This window comes from Gavialis gangeticus, unplaced genomic scaffold (genome assembly GCF_001723915.1).
Source record: "Gavialis gangeticus isolate Ggan-Ray unplaced genomic scaffold, GavGan_comp1, whole genome shotgun sequence".
NCBI classification, from domain to species: Eukaryota; Metazoa; Chordata; order Crocodylia; family Gavialidae; genus Gavialis; species Gavialis gangeticus.
In genome coordinates this window covers 82,076,471-82,092,578 of record NW_017729031.1, presented here as the reverse complement: position 1 = coordinate 82,092,578, position 16,108 = coordinate 82,076,471, and the positions used below count along the sequence as shown (strand labels likewise).

The window sequence follows — 16,108 nt, the reverse complement described above, 5'->3', positions numbered from 1 at the left end:
ACTTACAAGGTATCATACTTACCTCGGATACAGTGCTTGTACAGTATGTAGATAACCTACTACTAGCATCACGGACTCAGGTAAGCTGCCGGACGGACACTTTAAGACTATTAGAAGGATTAGCTGAAAGAGGACATAAAGTATCCCTGGGAAAATCACAATATTGCCAAAAGAAAGTTACATACCTGGGGCATGTGATCTCAGAGGGACTGCGGGAATTGTCTAATGAAAGGGTAAAGGCTATAAAAGACTTGCCAAAGCCCACCACTAAGAGGCATGTGCGAGCCTTTTTAGGAGCGGCTGGATTTTGCCGGCCGTGGATCCCTGCTTACGGAGAGATGGCTAAGCCTCTAGTAGAGACCACTCGGAAGGGAGAACCTGAAGTGGTTCAATGAACCCCTGAGCTAGACCATGCTTTTCACCAAGGTAAACACCAGCTATCGCAAGCCCCTGCTCTAGGACTCTCCAACTACGAGAAGCCGTTTGTCTTGTTTGTCCACGAGAGACAGGGAATAGCTTCAGGAGTCCTAACCCAGAAACTGGGACCTCAACTACGCCCGATCGCTTATTACTCTGCCACTTTAAATCCAGTGGCAAAAGGGGTAGTTAGCTGTCTGCACGCCGTTGCAGCGGCAGCACTGCTTGTTGAGCAGTCAAAAGAACTAGTCATGGAATACCCCCTCGAAGTCAGAGTTCCTCATGAAGTTGAAGCCCTAATGACTAAAGAAAAAACTCAAGCCTTCTCTCACCAGTATTTAGGCTGGTATGAAGTGACTCTGCTAGCTGCCGAGAACGTGCGCATCTCACGCTGTACTAGCCTCAACCTGGCCTCACTTTTGCCTTATCCCGAGGATGGAGAGCCACATCACGACTGCTGCACCTTCGTTCGCATAATGGAAAAGCCCCAAGATGACCTCACTGATGTGCCCCTGAACAATCCTGACTTGGTCTTCTATGTGGATGGGTCCTCCTATATAGAAGCTGGAGTTTGTCGGACTGAGTATGCGGTCGTCACTGACTTCAACATCGTTGAAGCAAAGCCCTTATCTCCCCGGTTAAGTGCACAAGCAGCTAAACTGATTGCTTTAACTCGTGTATGTGAACTGGCAACCGGAATGACTTTAAACGTATACACTGACAGTCGGTATGCATTTGGGATTTGCCACTCCACTGGGCAATTATGAAAACAGCAAGGCTTCATTACTTCTTCCGGAGCAAAGACTGCGAATTCCACTCAGGTTTCTGAGCTCCTGGAAGCCATCCAGAAACCCAGACAGATAGCCGTAATGCATGTTGCCGCACACACCGGCGGGAGCACGCCTCAGGCTAAAGGAAACGAGTGGGCGGATGCTGCTGCCAAAGCCGTCGCTCAACAACCCATAAGTCTCAACACCCTTGCTCCTGTGTGGGAGAAACCCAGAGCCTTAGAAAGATATGAGCAAGCGTGCAAAGGAGAAGAAGAAGACTGGAAACATCTCTATGGGGCTTATTCAAAGGATGGACTGTGGTACACTAGCGATAACCGCCCCATCTTGCCTAAAGCACTACAGCGGTCCCTGTGCCAAATAGTCCATGGGCAAGGTCATTATGGGGCAACTGCCATAGCTGAAACCATTCTCTGAGTTTGGTTCGCCCCTGGGATCCATGCAGTGCCTAAACAAGTGACCAGCGTCTGCCCCATTTGCCCAGCATTCAACTGTGGCCCAGAGAGAAAAGTCCCACCTGGGGGCCGACCTTGGGCATATCAACCATTTGAGAGACTGCAAATAGACTTCATCGAACTTCCCCAGTGCCGAGGATACAGATATGCCTTAGTAGTGTGAGATCAGCTCACCCATTGGGTGGAGGCGTTTCCTGCCACCCATGCCTCTCATCAGCAAGTCGCTCACGCACTTCTAAAGGACATTATTCTGCGGTTCAGCATACCCCAAGTCATTGACTCAGATCAAGGAGGTCACTTCACCTCCCAGGTCTTACAAACAATTTACACATGATTGAGAGTTACTAGGCAGCTTCACACCCCTTATCACCCTCAATCATCTGGAGGGGTGGAAAGGGCAAATCGGACTCTAAAAACCCTTCTAGGCAAAGTGTGTTTGGAAACTCAGCTTAAGTGGCCTGAGGCATTGCCTCTTGCACTGTTTGCTATGCGAAATGTGCCTAGAGCTGATGTTAAGATATCTTCCTATGAGCTTTTATTTGGTCATCCACCCCCCATTACCCGTGGTTTCCTTCTGCCAGCTACAGGATTGCTAGCAGGGGATGAGAATTTAACCCATTATGTAATTTCTTTGCAGAAGCAGCTTACTACTTTACAGCACCGTGCTGCCGTTCAGCAACCTGTACCCTTTGATTGCGAGATACACCCCTTCAGTCCCGGTGACTATATGTGGATCCATGTTCCGCGACGGAAAAGTTGCCTGGAGCCAACGTGGGAAGGACCATACCAAGTCCTACTAACCACCCACTCCGCAATCAAGATCACCAAAAGGAATTCATGAATCCATCACACACATGTGAAACCTGCAGTGTTTACCCCAACAGAACCTCATTGTGTACCTCCCCTTCGACTGCGGAGATCCAACAGTCAATAGACAATATGTGCCTTGCAAGTACTGCCATAAGTATATTTATGTTAGTAGTCTGTCTGCCCACATTAATCGGGTGCCCCTGCAGTCTCACCTGGTTCGCAGGAGTCTATCCTGGCACCCAACTAGGGTATTCTAATACCAAACAAGTTCAAGTACTCTCAGATGTCTTTTGTTTTTAACCTGTTGTTGTATTCAATATATTAGAACCCTACCTTCTGTATTATCCACATGTTGTAGATGTACTATGCATAACATAGAAGAATGTGTTGAAATGTCTAAAGCTGAAGTGCTAGAATGCAAGAAGTGTTTAGATGCTAAGTATGGTAGAAAGTGATCCCGGCCTTTGAAGGCCGGGATCAAAGGGGGGATTGTAGAAATTTACTAACAAGACCATAAATAATAGTGTAGAAGTTAACTATAAAGGAGACTCAGCACTTCAAGGACACAGGCCTAGTCACCTTGAAGTCTGAAACAATCAAGGATATATAGCCCTCCTCCCTATTAGTTAGCATGCAGCCAAAAACCAGTTTGAAACAGTTAAGAGTTTTCTCACACTGACCTGGTATCTTGTTTTCTTTCACAGTGGAAAATTCCCACCTGCGCGCGCATCTTGTCTGTAAACTATAAATCACCTTTAACAGTTTTATTCAGGGCCTCTGAGCTTGCTCAGGGTGCCCAGCATGCTGAATAAAATTTGAGACTGACAGCAACTCTGTGTCTTTGGGAACAGCTCTGCAAGGGGTCACAAACTCCTCAACATCGCCACTCTTGGACCAGTCAAGATCACCAGACTCACTGGCTCTGGCAGTCCCAGGCTACAGTCCCTCCTGGACCTTGATCCCCTCTTGAGCTTCTGGAACCTTGGGGGCTCACCAGGCAGCTCCTCCCTGAGCTCCTGGGCCCTCAGGGCCTTCCCAGGTAGCTTCTGGGATACCAGTTCTCTGAGTCTGCTTTGAGTCCCCCTCAGTAGGGTGCAAGGCTAAACCTCAGGTGATTAGGAATGGATACAAAAGCTAGGCAGCTAGGCAGGCACAGTGAACAGATAATGGGATGGGGAAAAGGAAAGGCTTTAAAATACTTTCAATACTAGCTCCTTCTGCCCTGTCATACCTGCCCTGTATCTCCTAAAGTTCTAAGTGACTCAACACAACACATATAGATGCATGCATGTCCACAGAATGGAAGTCTAACTGCCAGGCATGCTATTAACAATCTCAATACCGGGTCTGTAGGAAGACAGCTTTAAATACCATCTCTGTTAATTTTGCTGTTAATTTAAATGGTCTGATCATGCATGAAAATTCCAGTGGGGTGCAGTACTGGGCACTTCAAGCCTAGGGAACACATCACCTGTTGTGCCACAGCATCAACAAGCAATGTGTGTTTCATCCAATGAAGCAGATCAGCTGTGCTGATTCCACACATTCCAGCACAGCTGGCAATGTCTATTTCTAGCCTCTGAGGCCTAAGACTGTGCGTAAGTATTATGTTCAAGTGGTTAGGTGCCTGATACAATGATGTATCTTCTCCATCTTCCTTGTTTTTTATTGTTAATAAGGTTGCTTAAGTACATTTCCTAACTATTAGTTAAATATTTTCACAAAGAATATAAAATAGATTCTTACCCAATCTTTCCATGTTCCTTCAGGATTTTTATCCATGATTGGCTGAAGGCGTTTCAGAAGAGTTTGACAAGCATTCTAGTTATAATAAAAGATGGGAACAATTATGAGTGGACATAAAGATAAATCTGAAATGTAAAAATATTTTATAGTATTTTAAAAATCCAATTTGAAAGTCCTGAGTTAACAAATACCCTCTTGAAACTCAAAACATTAACTTCAGATTTATTTATGAAATTACAAACTATACATGCAGACCAGCAGAACAAGGGTAGTGAGGGCTTGATTCAATGTGTAGTGCAGTGAGTTGAAAGGCTGTTGCTTATATCATTAGGTATTTGGCCTGGTCTCTATTATCCAAAAGCATGCTAGCTTAGATATAATTATTTATCAATAAAATCTAGAACTGCTGAGTTCTTTTAGAGGATCACACCAGCAAGAGATGGGAGCATCAGAACATCTAGAAACTCCTTTAAACAGACAATAAGCATTCAGCTTCTACCAAAAAATACTGAATTTGTCTGTATGCATCCCAGAGAAGAATTGGGGTTTCTTTTAATGCAGCTATATATTTTCCACAACCATTTATCTTTACAGAATTTTCTGATCTGATCAACATAGCAAACTCTTCCTGTGTGTCTACATAATGCTTACCAAATTTTGGATGCTACTATACTGCTAATATGAAACAAACAACAACAGTGTATCTAAACCAGCAGTTCCTAAACTGTGGGTCATGACCCCAAATGGGGTCACAACATCAGCAGATGGGGTCATGAGAGTGGGGGGATGTGGATTGGGAGTGAGGGGTAATACTGAGGAAATGAGGCCATAAATGGGCCATGCTGAGGAAAAGTTTGGGAAGCACTGATCTAAACAGATGCATGTGAGGAGGTCTACATGGAAGAAACAGGAAGTGAATGAAAATAAATATAACCTTCACTGCCATCCCATTTATATCAGTACCAATAGATGCTGCTGTAGGTCGTGTATTAGGCACAGTAACTGTGCTTGTTTCACAGATATGGATAAAAGAAGTTGGTATCTTTAATTCACGGCTGGCAACCTATTGTGGGGAAAATGGGAAATTTATTTTTAATCAGTTATCAAACACACAGGTTACCCATTTTCTTTACTTTGAAATTATAAAATCTTGTTTCAGCTTTGCCAAGGTATTTAAAATTATTAAATATTATCTTCATTAATAAAAGCAAACAAAATTTTAGTGATCAAAATTACACTAATAATTGTCAATTTCCCCTACTTGTGTGCGTCTTTCTTACTGGGGAAAGAAAAAAAACCCATTATAAAAATAGTCCAATGTGATTCTAAAACCACAAGGATTGTCAGGGAAACTAATAGATCAATGCAGTACATAATAGTAATTTTAAAAAAATGAAATTATTGTTTGTATTTACTAAGATCTGCCAGTATGTAATAAAACTGATTATCATACATGATAATGCCACCAACCAGACAGAAACATTAAAATAAGGAATCTGCTTCATTTGGTTATTCTAATATATTTATTAGATCCATTTAGTAATATATTGTGATATTGCTGTGTATATACATATGTCTATGTATTACCTGCATAATTTTGGTGTGAATACCTTGGCCCAACTCAACTCCTCCATGAGTTACCAGCACAGACCCATCCATATAGATATGAACTAAAGCTGCAGCCTAGAAATAAATAAAATGCAGAGGCTGGTTAAATTACACCATTGCAAACTAAAAGCAAAACATGATCAAATGAAGTGATCACATTGCATAGAATGATGTACAACCCAGAAGCAGCTGGTGGTCAGAATATTAAATGGCCACAGCATTCTATGAACATATATTATTAATTATTAAAGAAAACTTTAAAGGCACAGTCACAAGTGCATCCCAGCACAGATTTTGCTGTTCAAATAAAACGTATTCAGACCACAGGTTGCATGGATTAAAGCGGGGCTCAGCCAACCTGTAGCCCACATGCCAAGTTTGGCCTGCAAAGAGATTGGAACTAGCATGTAAAGCTCTGGCCTAACCCAGGACAACACAGGGGATCAGGTTGCATACAGCTGTGCCATGCTACCCATCCCATCTACAGCCTCCCCGCTCCACAGCCCTCACTGCTGCTGTCTCATGTCTGAGTTTACCCTCACGGTAGAGGGGCCAGGGATCAGCAGCAAGGGTAAACGCAGGCAACATGGGTGCTCCAGAAGGCAGAGATTTGCAGTCCAAGGCAAAGGCTCCAAGCCCACAGCAGCAAAAGGTTGCCAACCTTTGATGTAGAGGAATGATTCACCGAGACCCTTTGCTTGGTGAAGATATAACCTTGGTGAACAGATAACCTCCATTTATCTGTAAAACTGAGATAATGCTATTTGTCTACTTCACAAATGTGTCATGAGTTTCAATTATTACCTGTAAAGCTTTTAAAGTTCCTTAGAGAAAAGTAATCCAAATATTTTCAAAACTACCTGATTGAGAAACATTGCATCAAATCCAATTGAATATTTCAGTGGAATAATGGCAATCCCTTTCTTTTTCCAATAATTTTGCTTGTTAAATTTGTCCACAGCTGTTTTCCTGATGTAATAAGATGACTTCTCCATACACTCATTCCAACATTTTACCAGGTTATTTGGGTCCAGTTCTTGCTTATAATGTGTTTGATTACCCTTTTTGTACATGTTTATATCCCTAATCTGAGGAGGGAAAAATAGCACAAAGAACAGAAGAAATAGGTTGCATTGTAACTGGAAGGCTTATCTAAAAATAAAACTATTTTTTTTTTTAAAGGTAAAGCTACAAAAAATAAATGTTGTTAAACTGTACTTGCTAATTCTTACCTTCTCAGGTGACAAACCAGTTTTGATTGCTACATCTGTTATCCAGGATTCTGTAACTAGGCCTGACTGGGGGAAACCAAATCCTCGGAAAGCTGTATTTGATGGCAAATTCGTTTTGCAGACTTTGCCCCAGCATCGCAAGTTGGGAATCATGTACGCATTATCCATTCTTAGCAATGCAGTCTCCATTATCTTCAGTGGAGAAATAGCTGAATTAGTTACTAACTTTATTTGCATGTGTACATTACATATAGTTTAAGGCCCCCATTAGGCAAAAGCTTGATCAAAATGAGGAATCTTTTTTTGGGCCTGGAAGTTCAGTATAGTTGTGCTCTGGTAGGCAACATGCATGAGTTCATCCTCCTCAAGCATGCATATCTAGAGCCTGCCAGCATGTCTGCCCTACATAGCTGACTTTTTCTTTATTATCATCCTCACAAGACAGCTTGGTCACAAGCCACTTAAGGCTTTACAGAACATGAATCTGTTAAAAATTGCACTTGGAAACCAGCCCCGTTCACCGAGAACACAAGAAATATGTTTGTGCTAACACACTCTACTAAGCCTATGAGTAGTTGTGTTCTTTATGAATGGAAACTTCCAAGTTTGATTTGCAGAGTCCTCCTTCCCTGACAGAATAGTCTTTTCAGTAGAAAAATTGAGATGAGAATCTTCAAGAAATATCAGGAATAGCCTCTTGAAAATCTTAATAGTTAATAGTATCTTCTGTATATAGTTACAGGAGCAATGCATCACAAGGTAAGCTAGTGAACTTCTCCCAAATAACTACTAGTGTACTTGCTCTTACCCCATGGTAAATGTGAGGCTGCTCAACTCTCAATGAAAGCAGGGTGAACTGCCTTGCAGTTACTGAAGGGTAAAAACATGCACATATATTAGGGGTGGGCAAAATGTGGCTCGCGGGCCAGATGCAGCCTGCCAGGCTATTCTATCTGGCCTGCGGGGCCCCTAAAAATGTAGAAAATTAATATTATCTGCCCTGGGTTGCCTGTCATGCAGCCCTCGATGGCTTGCCAAAACTCAGTAAGCAGCCCTCCACACAAAATAATTGCCTGCTCCTGGCACAGATGGACATCATAGAGTAGCTGAGATGCTGAAAATTTTGGCTTACCCCATGATACCTTGCTCATGAAGCCATGCCCTTAGAAAACAGGGTAGGTGAGATTTTCAGTGGTACAAATAGGAGTCAATCACCCAAATCTCATTAACTTCCAGTGACAATGGCATGTCTAACTGCCCTTTGATGCCTCACAATATTTAATGGAGTTGGGCAGTAAATGAAATGGGGGGAGGAGGGCAGAACCCCAAACACCCTTGCTTTTCCCTGAAAAGGTTAAGGTAAATACTTTGAATATAAGGATTGGATCTGACTCACTCAACTTTCAAATTTCTTCTCTTAATAATATCAGTTTACAAAACACTTACTTACCACAATGGATTCATCTGGTGTACATCCTCCATTACTATAATATCTTACATCCAGAGCTATTATTCTGCCATCATTCATGAATCCTACCTAAAACAGGTTACAACATTGTCAGGCTTTTTTCCCTCCCAAGTACTTATCAAAATCAACTGTTTTTATATACACGTTAAATAAAGTAAATCTGTTAGTCACTTAAGTCAGAAAGAATGTTTTCAGGATAAAGGGTCAGTTAAAAGTCTTTTTTTTTTTAAGGAAGAAAAAGGGTCATGAAATGGAATATATATTTTTTTGTATGTAGTCCTTCCACTCACTCGATATTTTCCAAGGAAAGGATGTCTGCCTCCAGTTATTAACATATCGTCTCCCCGGTCCAGAATGCATCGAACAACATGGCCAGTTCTATATTAAACAAAATGTTCACTGCTAATTGGGGTGGAATCAGTCACCGATATAAACACAATATTAACTACTGTTCTTGATACTTGGTTCAGCTACAATAAATATTAAAAACCCCATTAGCTATCATACAGGGAATGAATCCCGCAAGCATATATTCATCTGAGTAGTTCCATTTAATTCAAAGGCATCACTTCTGTGGGTAAAGTGGAGGTTTAATCCAGCAGTCATTTTACATTCACAGGCAGAGAATAAATTAGTACAATTCAAAAGTTAAGGCATTGTATCTATTTATCTCACAGCCACTGATCACTGGAAAAAGTTAACCTACTGTAGCAAAGAAACAAGATTTTTGCTAACCTTTTTTGTTTTCCCAGATTAGAAGATGTAACGGGTATAATGAATGGCTTGAACTAATCAACAAGTTTTTGTTTCTTGTGTCAATGTAAATAACAGGGCATTAACCATTTATTCCACAAATTACAATTTTGGTTTTTTTTAATTCCACACTTACTTGTTTGCTGCCACTGCTGTGACAGCTGCCAGTATAGCAGGTTTGGTCACCTTTCCTCCAAAACCACCACCAACTCGTTTTACATGGCACATTATCCTACTGGAGGGGACATTTAAAACTGAAGCCACTAGTTCCTGCAAAATCAGTTCATAATTTTGTATCAATATAATTCTCCAGAAAAAGATGTTATACCAGTACAGGAGCAGGCAAACAAAACTTATATCAGTTCAGCTGCTGCAAACTTCTGAGCAGCAAGTCCTCCCGCTTTTGAAGCAGCGTAATTATATACCTGTCTCTGGCATTAGAATTTCAAGACCCCAGATGCCCCCCCAGACCCAGGAGGCACCAGTTGCTGAGCCGGGGGGGGGCACCCGGGGTGCTTCTGGTCCACTTCTGGGTCTGCTGCCAAGTGCGCTGAGGAGCCCCGCCCACGCTCCTATGGAACGCTCCATCCACCCCAGCACTGCAGCGTTCATGAGCTGCCTGGTACCTCGAGGTATGTAGAAAAAACATTTAAAGCTGTGTCTATGTCTGAATAATCGAATCTTTCTGAATCTCGCCGATCAATTCGGAGGGTTCCAATTTGATTCGGAGAGATTAAAGGGTCTCCTGATTAGATTTGGAGATTCGGCTACTGAATCGGGCCAAGTCTCCACTGAATCGAATCAGGAACCAAAGCTTCACACAGCCCTATTGACTGTACAGATAGTTATTTTATTACATCACAAGAGTGTCTTCCCAGTTAGCCACTAAAAGAGAAACACCATCCTGTCCATTAAAACATAATAAAAAGACTCTTTTAGGGCTTTTTCTATACCTTAATTTTGGCCAACATGGTGCTAGCACTATATTACCTGAGTAAATGTTGGATGCTGTGAAGACACGTACACATCCATTTCTTTATCCTCTCCTTTTGGAACAACAAGAACACTCTGAGTTTCCATGTAGAAATGTTCCTGTCCCCCAATGTGAATCTCCCCTGTTCAAAAAATAAACAAATAAAAAAATATATCTTGTGGAGAGAATAAGAAGATGACAACATATAGTACAAAAATATATATTTAATTTAATTTGTTCATATTGTAATATATTGTCTTAGATTTCTGTTATAGTTAAAACAGACTAAGAAATAGATTTCTGCTAGTTTTAGTTGTTGTTACTGCTATTTCTTTTTATTTTAAACCCAAAAAATCATTGTTCAAAAATTTGGAAGATGATAGTTCAACCAGCACTATTACATAATACAGACAAATTATATCTATTTTGTCTCAAAGAGGGTGAGTTAATTAAGGGAAGAGCTGCTTATATAAATACCTAGGTAGCTATTTATCTTAAAGATACTAAGAAATGGATAATAAAATGAAGCATAAGTAAAAATCAGACATAGAATAATAATACGGAGAAATCAAGTTTCACAGTCAAAAAGGTAGGACTGTGGTATATGGATTACTTTTAAACAGGTACTAAATTTCCTCATGATTATCATAATTTATTAAGTATTAATAATACATTGAGCATTAATATATAACTTGCTTTAAAAAGATACAGAGATCTTTAAAGCTTCGATTTCAATGCAAGTAAAAACTTGTTTAATGTGGCTCTTTCACTGGGCCACCTTTCAACAAATTAGCAAAGCCACGCAATTCTTAAGGAGGATAAATATAAGAGAACACTGCAAATAAGCAATAAATAAAATAAAATACTCTAGAAATTATGTTAAAAGTATAAATTTCAGGAAGATAGCACTATGGGGTCTTCACTGGTAAAAATGTTTTGACAGGAGAAAGAAAAATGTATTGGTGATACAGAAACCAGAGCATTAAACAGATTCTGAGCTTCTAAAGCATTCCAGTGTGCTCTGGAGTTTTGTACTTCACAGTACTAGTTCATTCGTCATTAAAGACAGAGGCATAACAAGCAGCTTCTGTGCCGTGGGCATCAGTTTACCTTCCAAAATCTGATCAACAGTTTCAAAGGCTTCATCAACATTTCCTTGTTCTAGTTTTCTTTCTGGATCATAGAATGAATTATTCTTTATTGCCTCCTGCAGTGTGAAGGAGAAAATTTAAAGAACAAATCAAGTTTCCAATGCTTCACATAACCTTTCAGTAGTGCTTATTATGATTACCGTGACCACCAGCCCAATATATGCTTTTCTGCTTAGACCAGTTAAGGAGAGATACCAGATAGTTTTCATATTTTTAAACTAAGGAATTTCCAGATTGAGATAACAGATATTCAAAACTTTCCACTAAATCATAACAGATGAATATTTCAGGGGGAGTGGGGGGAAATGTTACACTGTTTGTTTTCTGGCTAACTATGAGTACCAGGGAAAATATTACCTCAATAGTCAAAATCACAGGCTCCAGAGCTTCATATGTTATTTTCACTTTTACAGCTGCCCTCTTTGCATGAACATCTGTATCTGCAACCACAGCACAGACAATCTGACCCACACAAATCACCTGCAACACACCCCAAAATATAGTTGGGTAAAGCCATGTTAAGATATAGCAATAATGGAAAATAGAAATAACAATTACAAATATTCCAATGTAAGAAATAATTGGGGTCACAATCTTGCAAATACAGGCAGCCCTTGACTTAAAACATTTCAGACTTACAAGGTTTATAAACTGACACCCTGTTTCAAATTTCTGACGTCAGTTTCAACTTTATAAGGCTTGATCCAATATGACACCATGCCAGCGAACAAGTTCGCTACGTGGCTCATCTCCCTGGAGAACATCTGTCCAAACTTCCTTGGACACTTTCTTAAAGAAAGCAGACAAGAGTCCAGAAAAACCTGCAGCCAAGACTCCTGAGAAAACTCCAGCCAAGAACCCTTCAAAAAGTCCAACCAAGAGCCCTTCAAAATGCCCAGCAAAGTCACCTCAAAGAAGTCCTTCTAAATCAATATAATTTATATTTACATAATAAATACATTGATGTAGTTATATTACTCATCTTTAATTGATTGAGTACAAAATTCTGGGGTATTTTTGGTGAGAATAGGGTATCAGGCCTTGGTTCAGGAACCAATCCTCCATTTATAACATTGTTTCTTATGAGAAAATTGGTTCTGAGTTACAACGTTTAGACTTGATGCAGTTTTGAAGAACCAATTGTGTCGTAAGTCCAAGGACTGCCCGTAGTTAGACATGCAAATAACTTTACACAGATGACCATTCTCCTACTGCAGGATTGGGGTTCCAAACAAAGAGCCAGATCCTTCACTCTTGTAAAACTTTATAGCTCTTTTGGACAGGTTTCTACCTCACAAAGCCCTCTAACTACTATAACCACTAACAGCTGTTTAAGCTGAGAAGCCAGTGGTCCCAAAGATGCAGCTATTCTACCATCCATTGAAGTGCATGCACCTTGTCCCTGATAAGCTGGTTCTGGTGGTATTACCAGAGACCTGGATTATAGCTGATGGCACTGACGTGCACATATCATGTGCTACAGGAGGTGAAGGGTGTTTTGTCCTCTGATCCTCTTGCATATATCAAGTGGTCCCAGTCAGGTGGTGCTACCTATCCATTTGTATATTCTGGTTCTCCAAAGTTCAGTGTTGGGTATCTTCTCTACAAGGACAACTTGTACTCCCACTATGTCCACCCCAGGCAGGAATGCAACATTCAGATTGCATTTAAACCATGTGTAAGGAGCATCTTTATGCTCCATCTTCCTCTTTCATGCTGCACATTGTGTACTTTGCTCCAACATCAAGTGTCAGGCCTGACTGCCATCATCCAAAGTCAACAGGATCCTTGATGGGCAAATCTGTACTACAAGTTAGTTCATTTACCCACCAGGAACATCAATTAGCACATGGAACAGCAAGCGTGAGTGAATAGCTGACATAATTTCTGATGCCCTGATATCTGCCCTTTCTCTGGTGAGGAAATGTGGGTGCTTGCCTACTTAGTAGGGTTGTAGGGCTATTGTAGCTTTGATGATTCAGGGAATAACTAAGAAGCAAAGTTTGTTTGGTAATATATTTTATTAAAGGGCACCTTATGCCCAGAAACTTGTCTAACAGTTTTCCTACCTGTTTACAGTGTGTCAAGTTGCAGTACCCCTTCTGAGCCCTCCAGAAACTTATTGGGTTTCTGACTACGCTTCATGTAACCACTCACCATCTGGCTCCACAAAAGTGAAAGGCTTCCTTGAAAACCTTTGCCAGTCACACAGCAGTCAGGAGGAGGACTGGAGACTCTTTTGAATGCTAGTTTCTTATTCTAAGCCATACATTGAGGCAAAGTTCCTCTGGGAAGCTGTCACTTACTCCAGGGCCTCCTTTTTGGAGCAGGTGGAACAGTCCCTCTGGATCCCATGTTTTGACCTGTGACCTGCACATTCATTTCTATTTTTTGCATTCTTTGTTCCTATATTTAGTTGACCAGGGATATATAATTAGGGATCTGCATCCCTCTGTTCATCTGGATGTGAAAGGTTGGATCTGCTAAGTTCTGCCGGCCAGTACAGATCTTAAAAGACTGGCATCTTTCACAAGTAGCAAAAACACAAACATTCTATTAAGTTCTCTTTCTTTTGGATGTGATTTTCATAACAGATCCTTTTTTTCCATCTCAGAGGAAGACATAGAAGAAAAAAAGCCAAAAACTTTAAATCCAATTAATTAATCATATATTAAATAATAACTGATGCAATATTTTGCTTTTCTTAAAAATCAGTTCAGACAAAGAAAAAATAAATATTGTAGTCTATCCTACTTTCGAATGCATCTGAAGTAGTGTTGCAATAGTTTGCAACTGCAGAATGTACATTATACAGGAATATTCATTCTTTAATTCTTGGTATATATTTATTTATTAATTGAAGGAGTTTTCAGATATGTGCAATATATAAACTGCTTAATATCTGTTTACACATATCAAAAAACTGTAGACTTTTAGACACTGAGAAAAGCTTCTCTCACAAAAAGCTAAATTAAGCCAAAGTTGACTAAGTATAAGTTATATGAGGTTAAGAAACAAATGCAAATACCTTATGGTTTGCAAACACACTCTCTGGTTCATTAATGCAACAGAATTCATTTGTTCCTGGAATATCTTGCACTGTTATCACATCAACCACTCCTGGCAGTCTGAGGGCATCAGATATATCAATTGATCTTGGGGAAAAAAACATTGACTAATGATTTCACAGAAGTTTGGGCATAGATAAGAGACCACCAGCATAAACAATTCTGCAGCTTTCATGTAACTTTTTTTTCAAATTATGTCACATCTTACTCAAAATTTTAAATATATTGTGGAAAAATACTCATGAAAAAATTGCTTCCATCAACTCCAAATAAAAAAAGTATGCATGATATCTACTTTCCACAAAAAAAATGGTTCCCCAAGTGACTTTGGGTGTATTCCTCTGGCCCTATAAAAGTAAAATTTCCACTGAAACTAATAGGAATTGTATTGCCTACACAAAGACTTCAGGATTTAACCTTTTACATAGCAAACACTTTTATTTATGTACTTACATGATCTTTGCATGGGGTCTTGAACTGGTTACTACAGCTAAAAAGAGCTCTTCCTCTACAGCACGAATGTCATCACAGTAAATAGCTTCACCAGTGGCATGTTTAATACCAGCCAGATGCATTAGGGGTCGCCCTACTGGATCCTGAGAAAGCTGCTCTGGGTCTACAGACTGCTTATTAAGAAAAAAAATCATATTTGTTATCCTCTCATTGCAGCCCAAGACCTTTACATGGACACAGGCTTATTTAAGCAACATCTACTTGGTACAGTTAAATGCTAAATGGAAAAGAGTGTTATATGTTTATAAAGCTGTCATAACTCTGACAAGAAAGTACACTTGTGGTACTACATCAAGAATTTATTTGGTATATACAAAAAAATGCTGACCTGGTAGATTTGTGAACTTTGAGGTATTTTGGTGTGGAAGTCATCTGGCATACTTTTGCATTTTTCTGTTGTATCGCAATACCTATGGGGATACTGATAAAAAGATGAACATGATGATTATTTCAATGCAGTTGTTAAAGTAAAGATCTATATTTATACCTTACCTTTAGAAAACTAAAATGTATTGTGTAAACTATGTAGAGTCAGAGATACCTCAATGGCAAAACCACATGCAATAATTTTTAAAAGGTTATAATAAGAGCAAGATTCTCAGAATTCTGCAGAATGTTTTGGCAAATATGTAAATTGCCTGTCAAGAATGACTGGGGGGATGCGGGTGGGGACAGAGGCCTGTGTCTGCCCCCCCCTTCAGGTCTGGGCCTGCTCCCTGTATTCCTCTGCTACGGGGCTGGACTTGCACCCCCCATGCCACCGTTGCAGGACTGGGCCAGGCTGGGCCCGGTGCCCCGCCCCCACTGCCATTTTGGAGGGTGGGCTCGTCCCCGCATCGTTGCAGGGTCAGGCACAGCAACCCTTTGCCCACTGCTGCTTCAGGGCTGGGCTGGGCTGGGCCCAGTGCGCAGCCCCACCCTGCCTGCTGCTGTTTCGGGGCTGGGTCTGCTCTCCCCTTCCTGCTGCCATTGCGGGGCTGGGCTGGGCCAAGCCTGGCATGCCCCCCGCTCCATGTTGCCCATTGCTATTTTGGAGCTGGGCCTGCATCTGCACCCTCCCCACCACCGTTGCAGAGCTGGGCCAGGCTGGGCTGGGTTGGGCCTTGTGTGACCCCCCCCCCCCCCC

General features: G+C 40.9%; 1 protein-coding gene across 2 annotated transcripts in view; it reads right to left on the bottom strand.

Annotated features, from left to right (window-relative positions):
• The window catches only part of LOC109301888 (aldehyde oxidase-like), a 74,919-nt gene that overhangs the window by 14,427 nt on the left and 44,384 nt on the right, over positions 1-16,108 (bottom strand). For both annotated transcript variants that reach the window (XM_019523188.1, XM_019523189.1), the window contains exons 16-29: positions 15,311-15,403; positions 14,923-15,092; positions 14,430-14,556; positions 11,759-11,881; positions 11,361-11,457; positions 10,268-10,392; positions 9,414-9,547; positions 8,815-8,902; positions 8,507-8,593; positions 7,057-7,248; positions 6,685-6,912; positions 5,804-5,899; positions 5,151-5,279; positions 4,217-4,291 (exon numbers count right to left, since the gene is read on the bottom strand). In XM_019523188.1, coding sequence (XP_019378733.1) covers positions 4,217-4,291; positions 5,151-5,279; positions 5,804-5,899; positions 6,685-6,912; positions 7,057-7,248; positions 8,507-8,593; positions 8,815-8,902; positions 9,414-9,547; positions 10,268-10,392; positions 11,361-11,457; positions 11,759-11,881; positions 14,430-14,556; positions 14,923-15,092; positions 15,311-15,403 — 1,764 coding nt within the window. The remainder of the gene's footprint in view (positions 1-4,216; positions 4,292-5,150; positions 5,280-5,803; positions 5,900-6,684; positions 6,913-7,056; positions 7,249-8,506; positions 8,594-8,814; positions 8,903-9,413; positions 9,548-10,267; positions 10,393-11,360; positions 11,458-11,758; positions 11,882-14,429; positions 14,557-14,922; positions 15,093-15,310; positions 15,404-16,108) is intronic.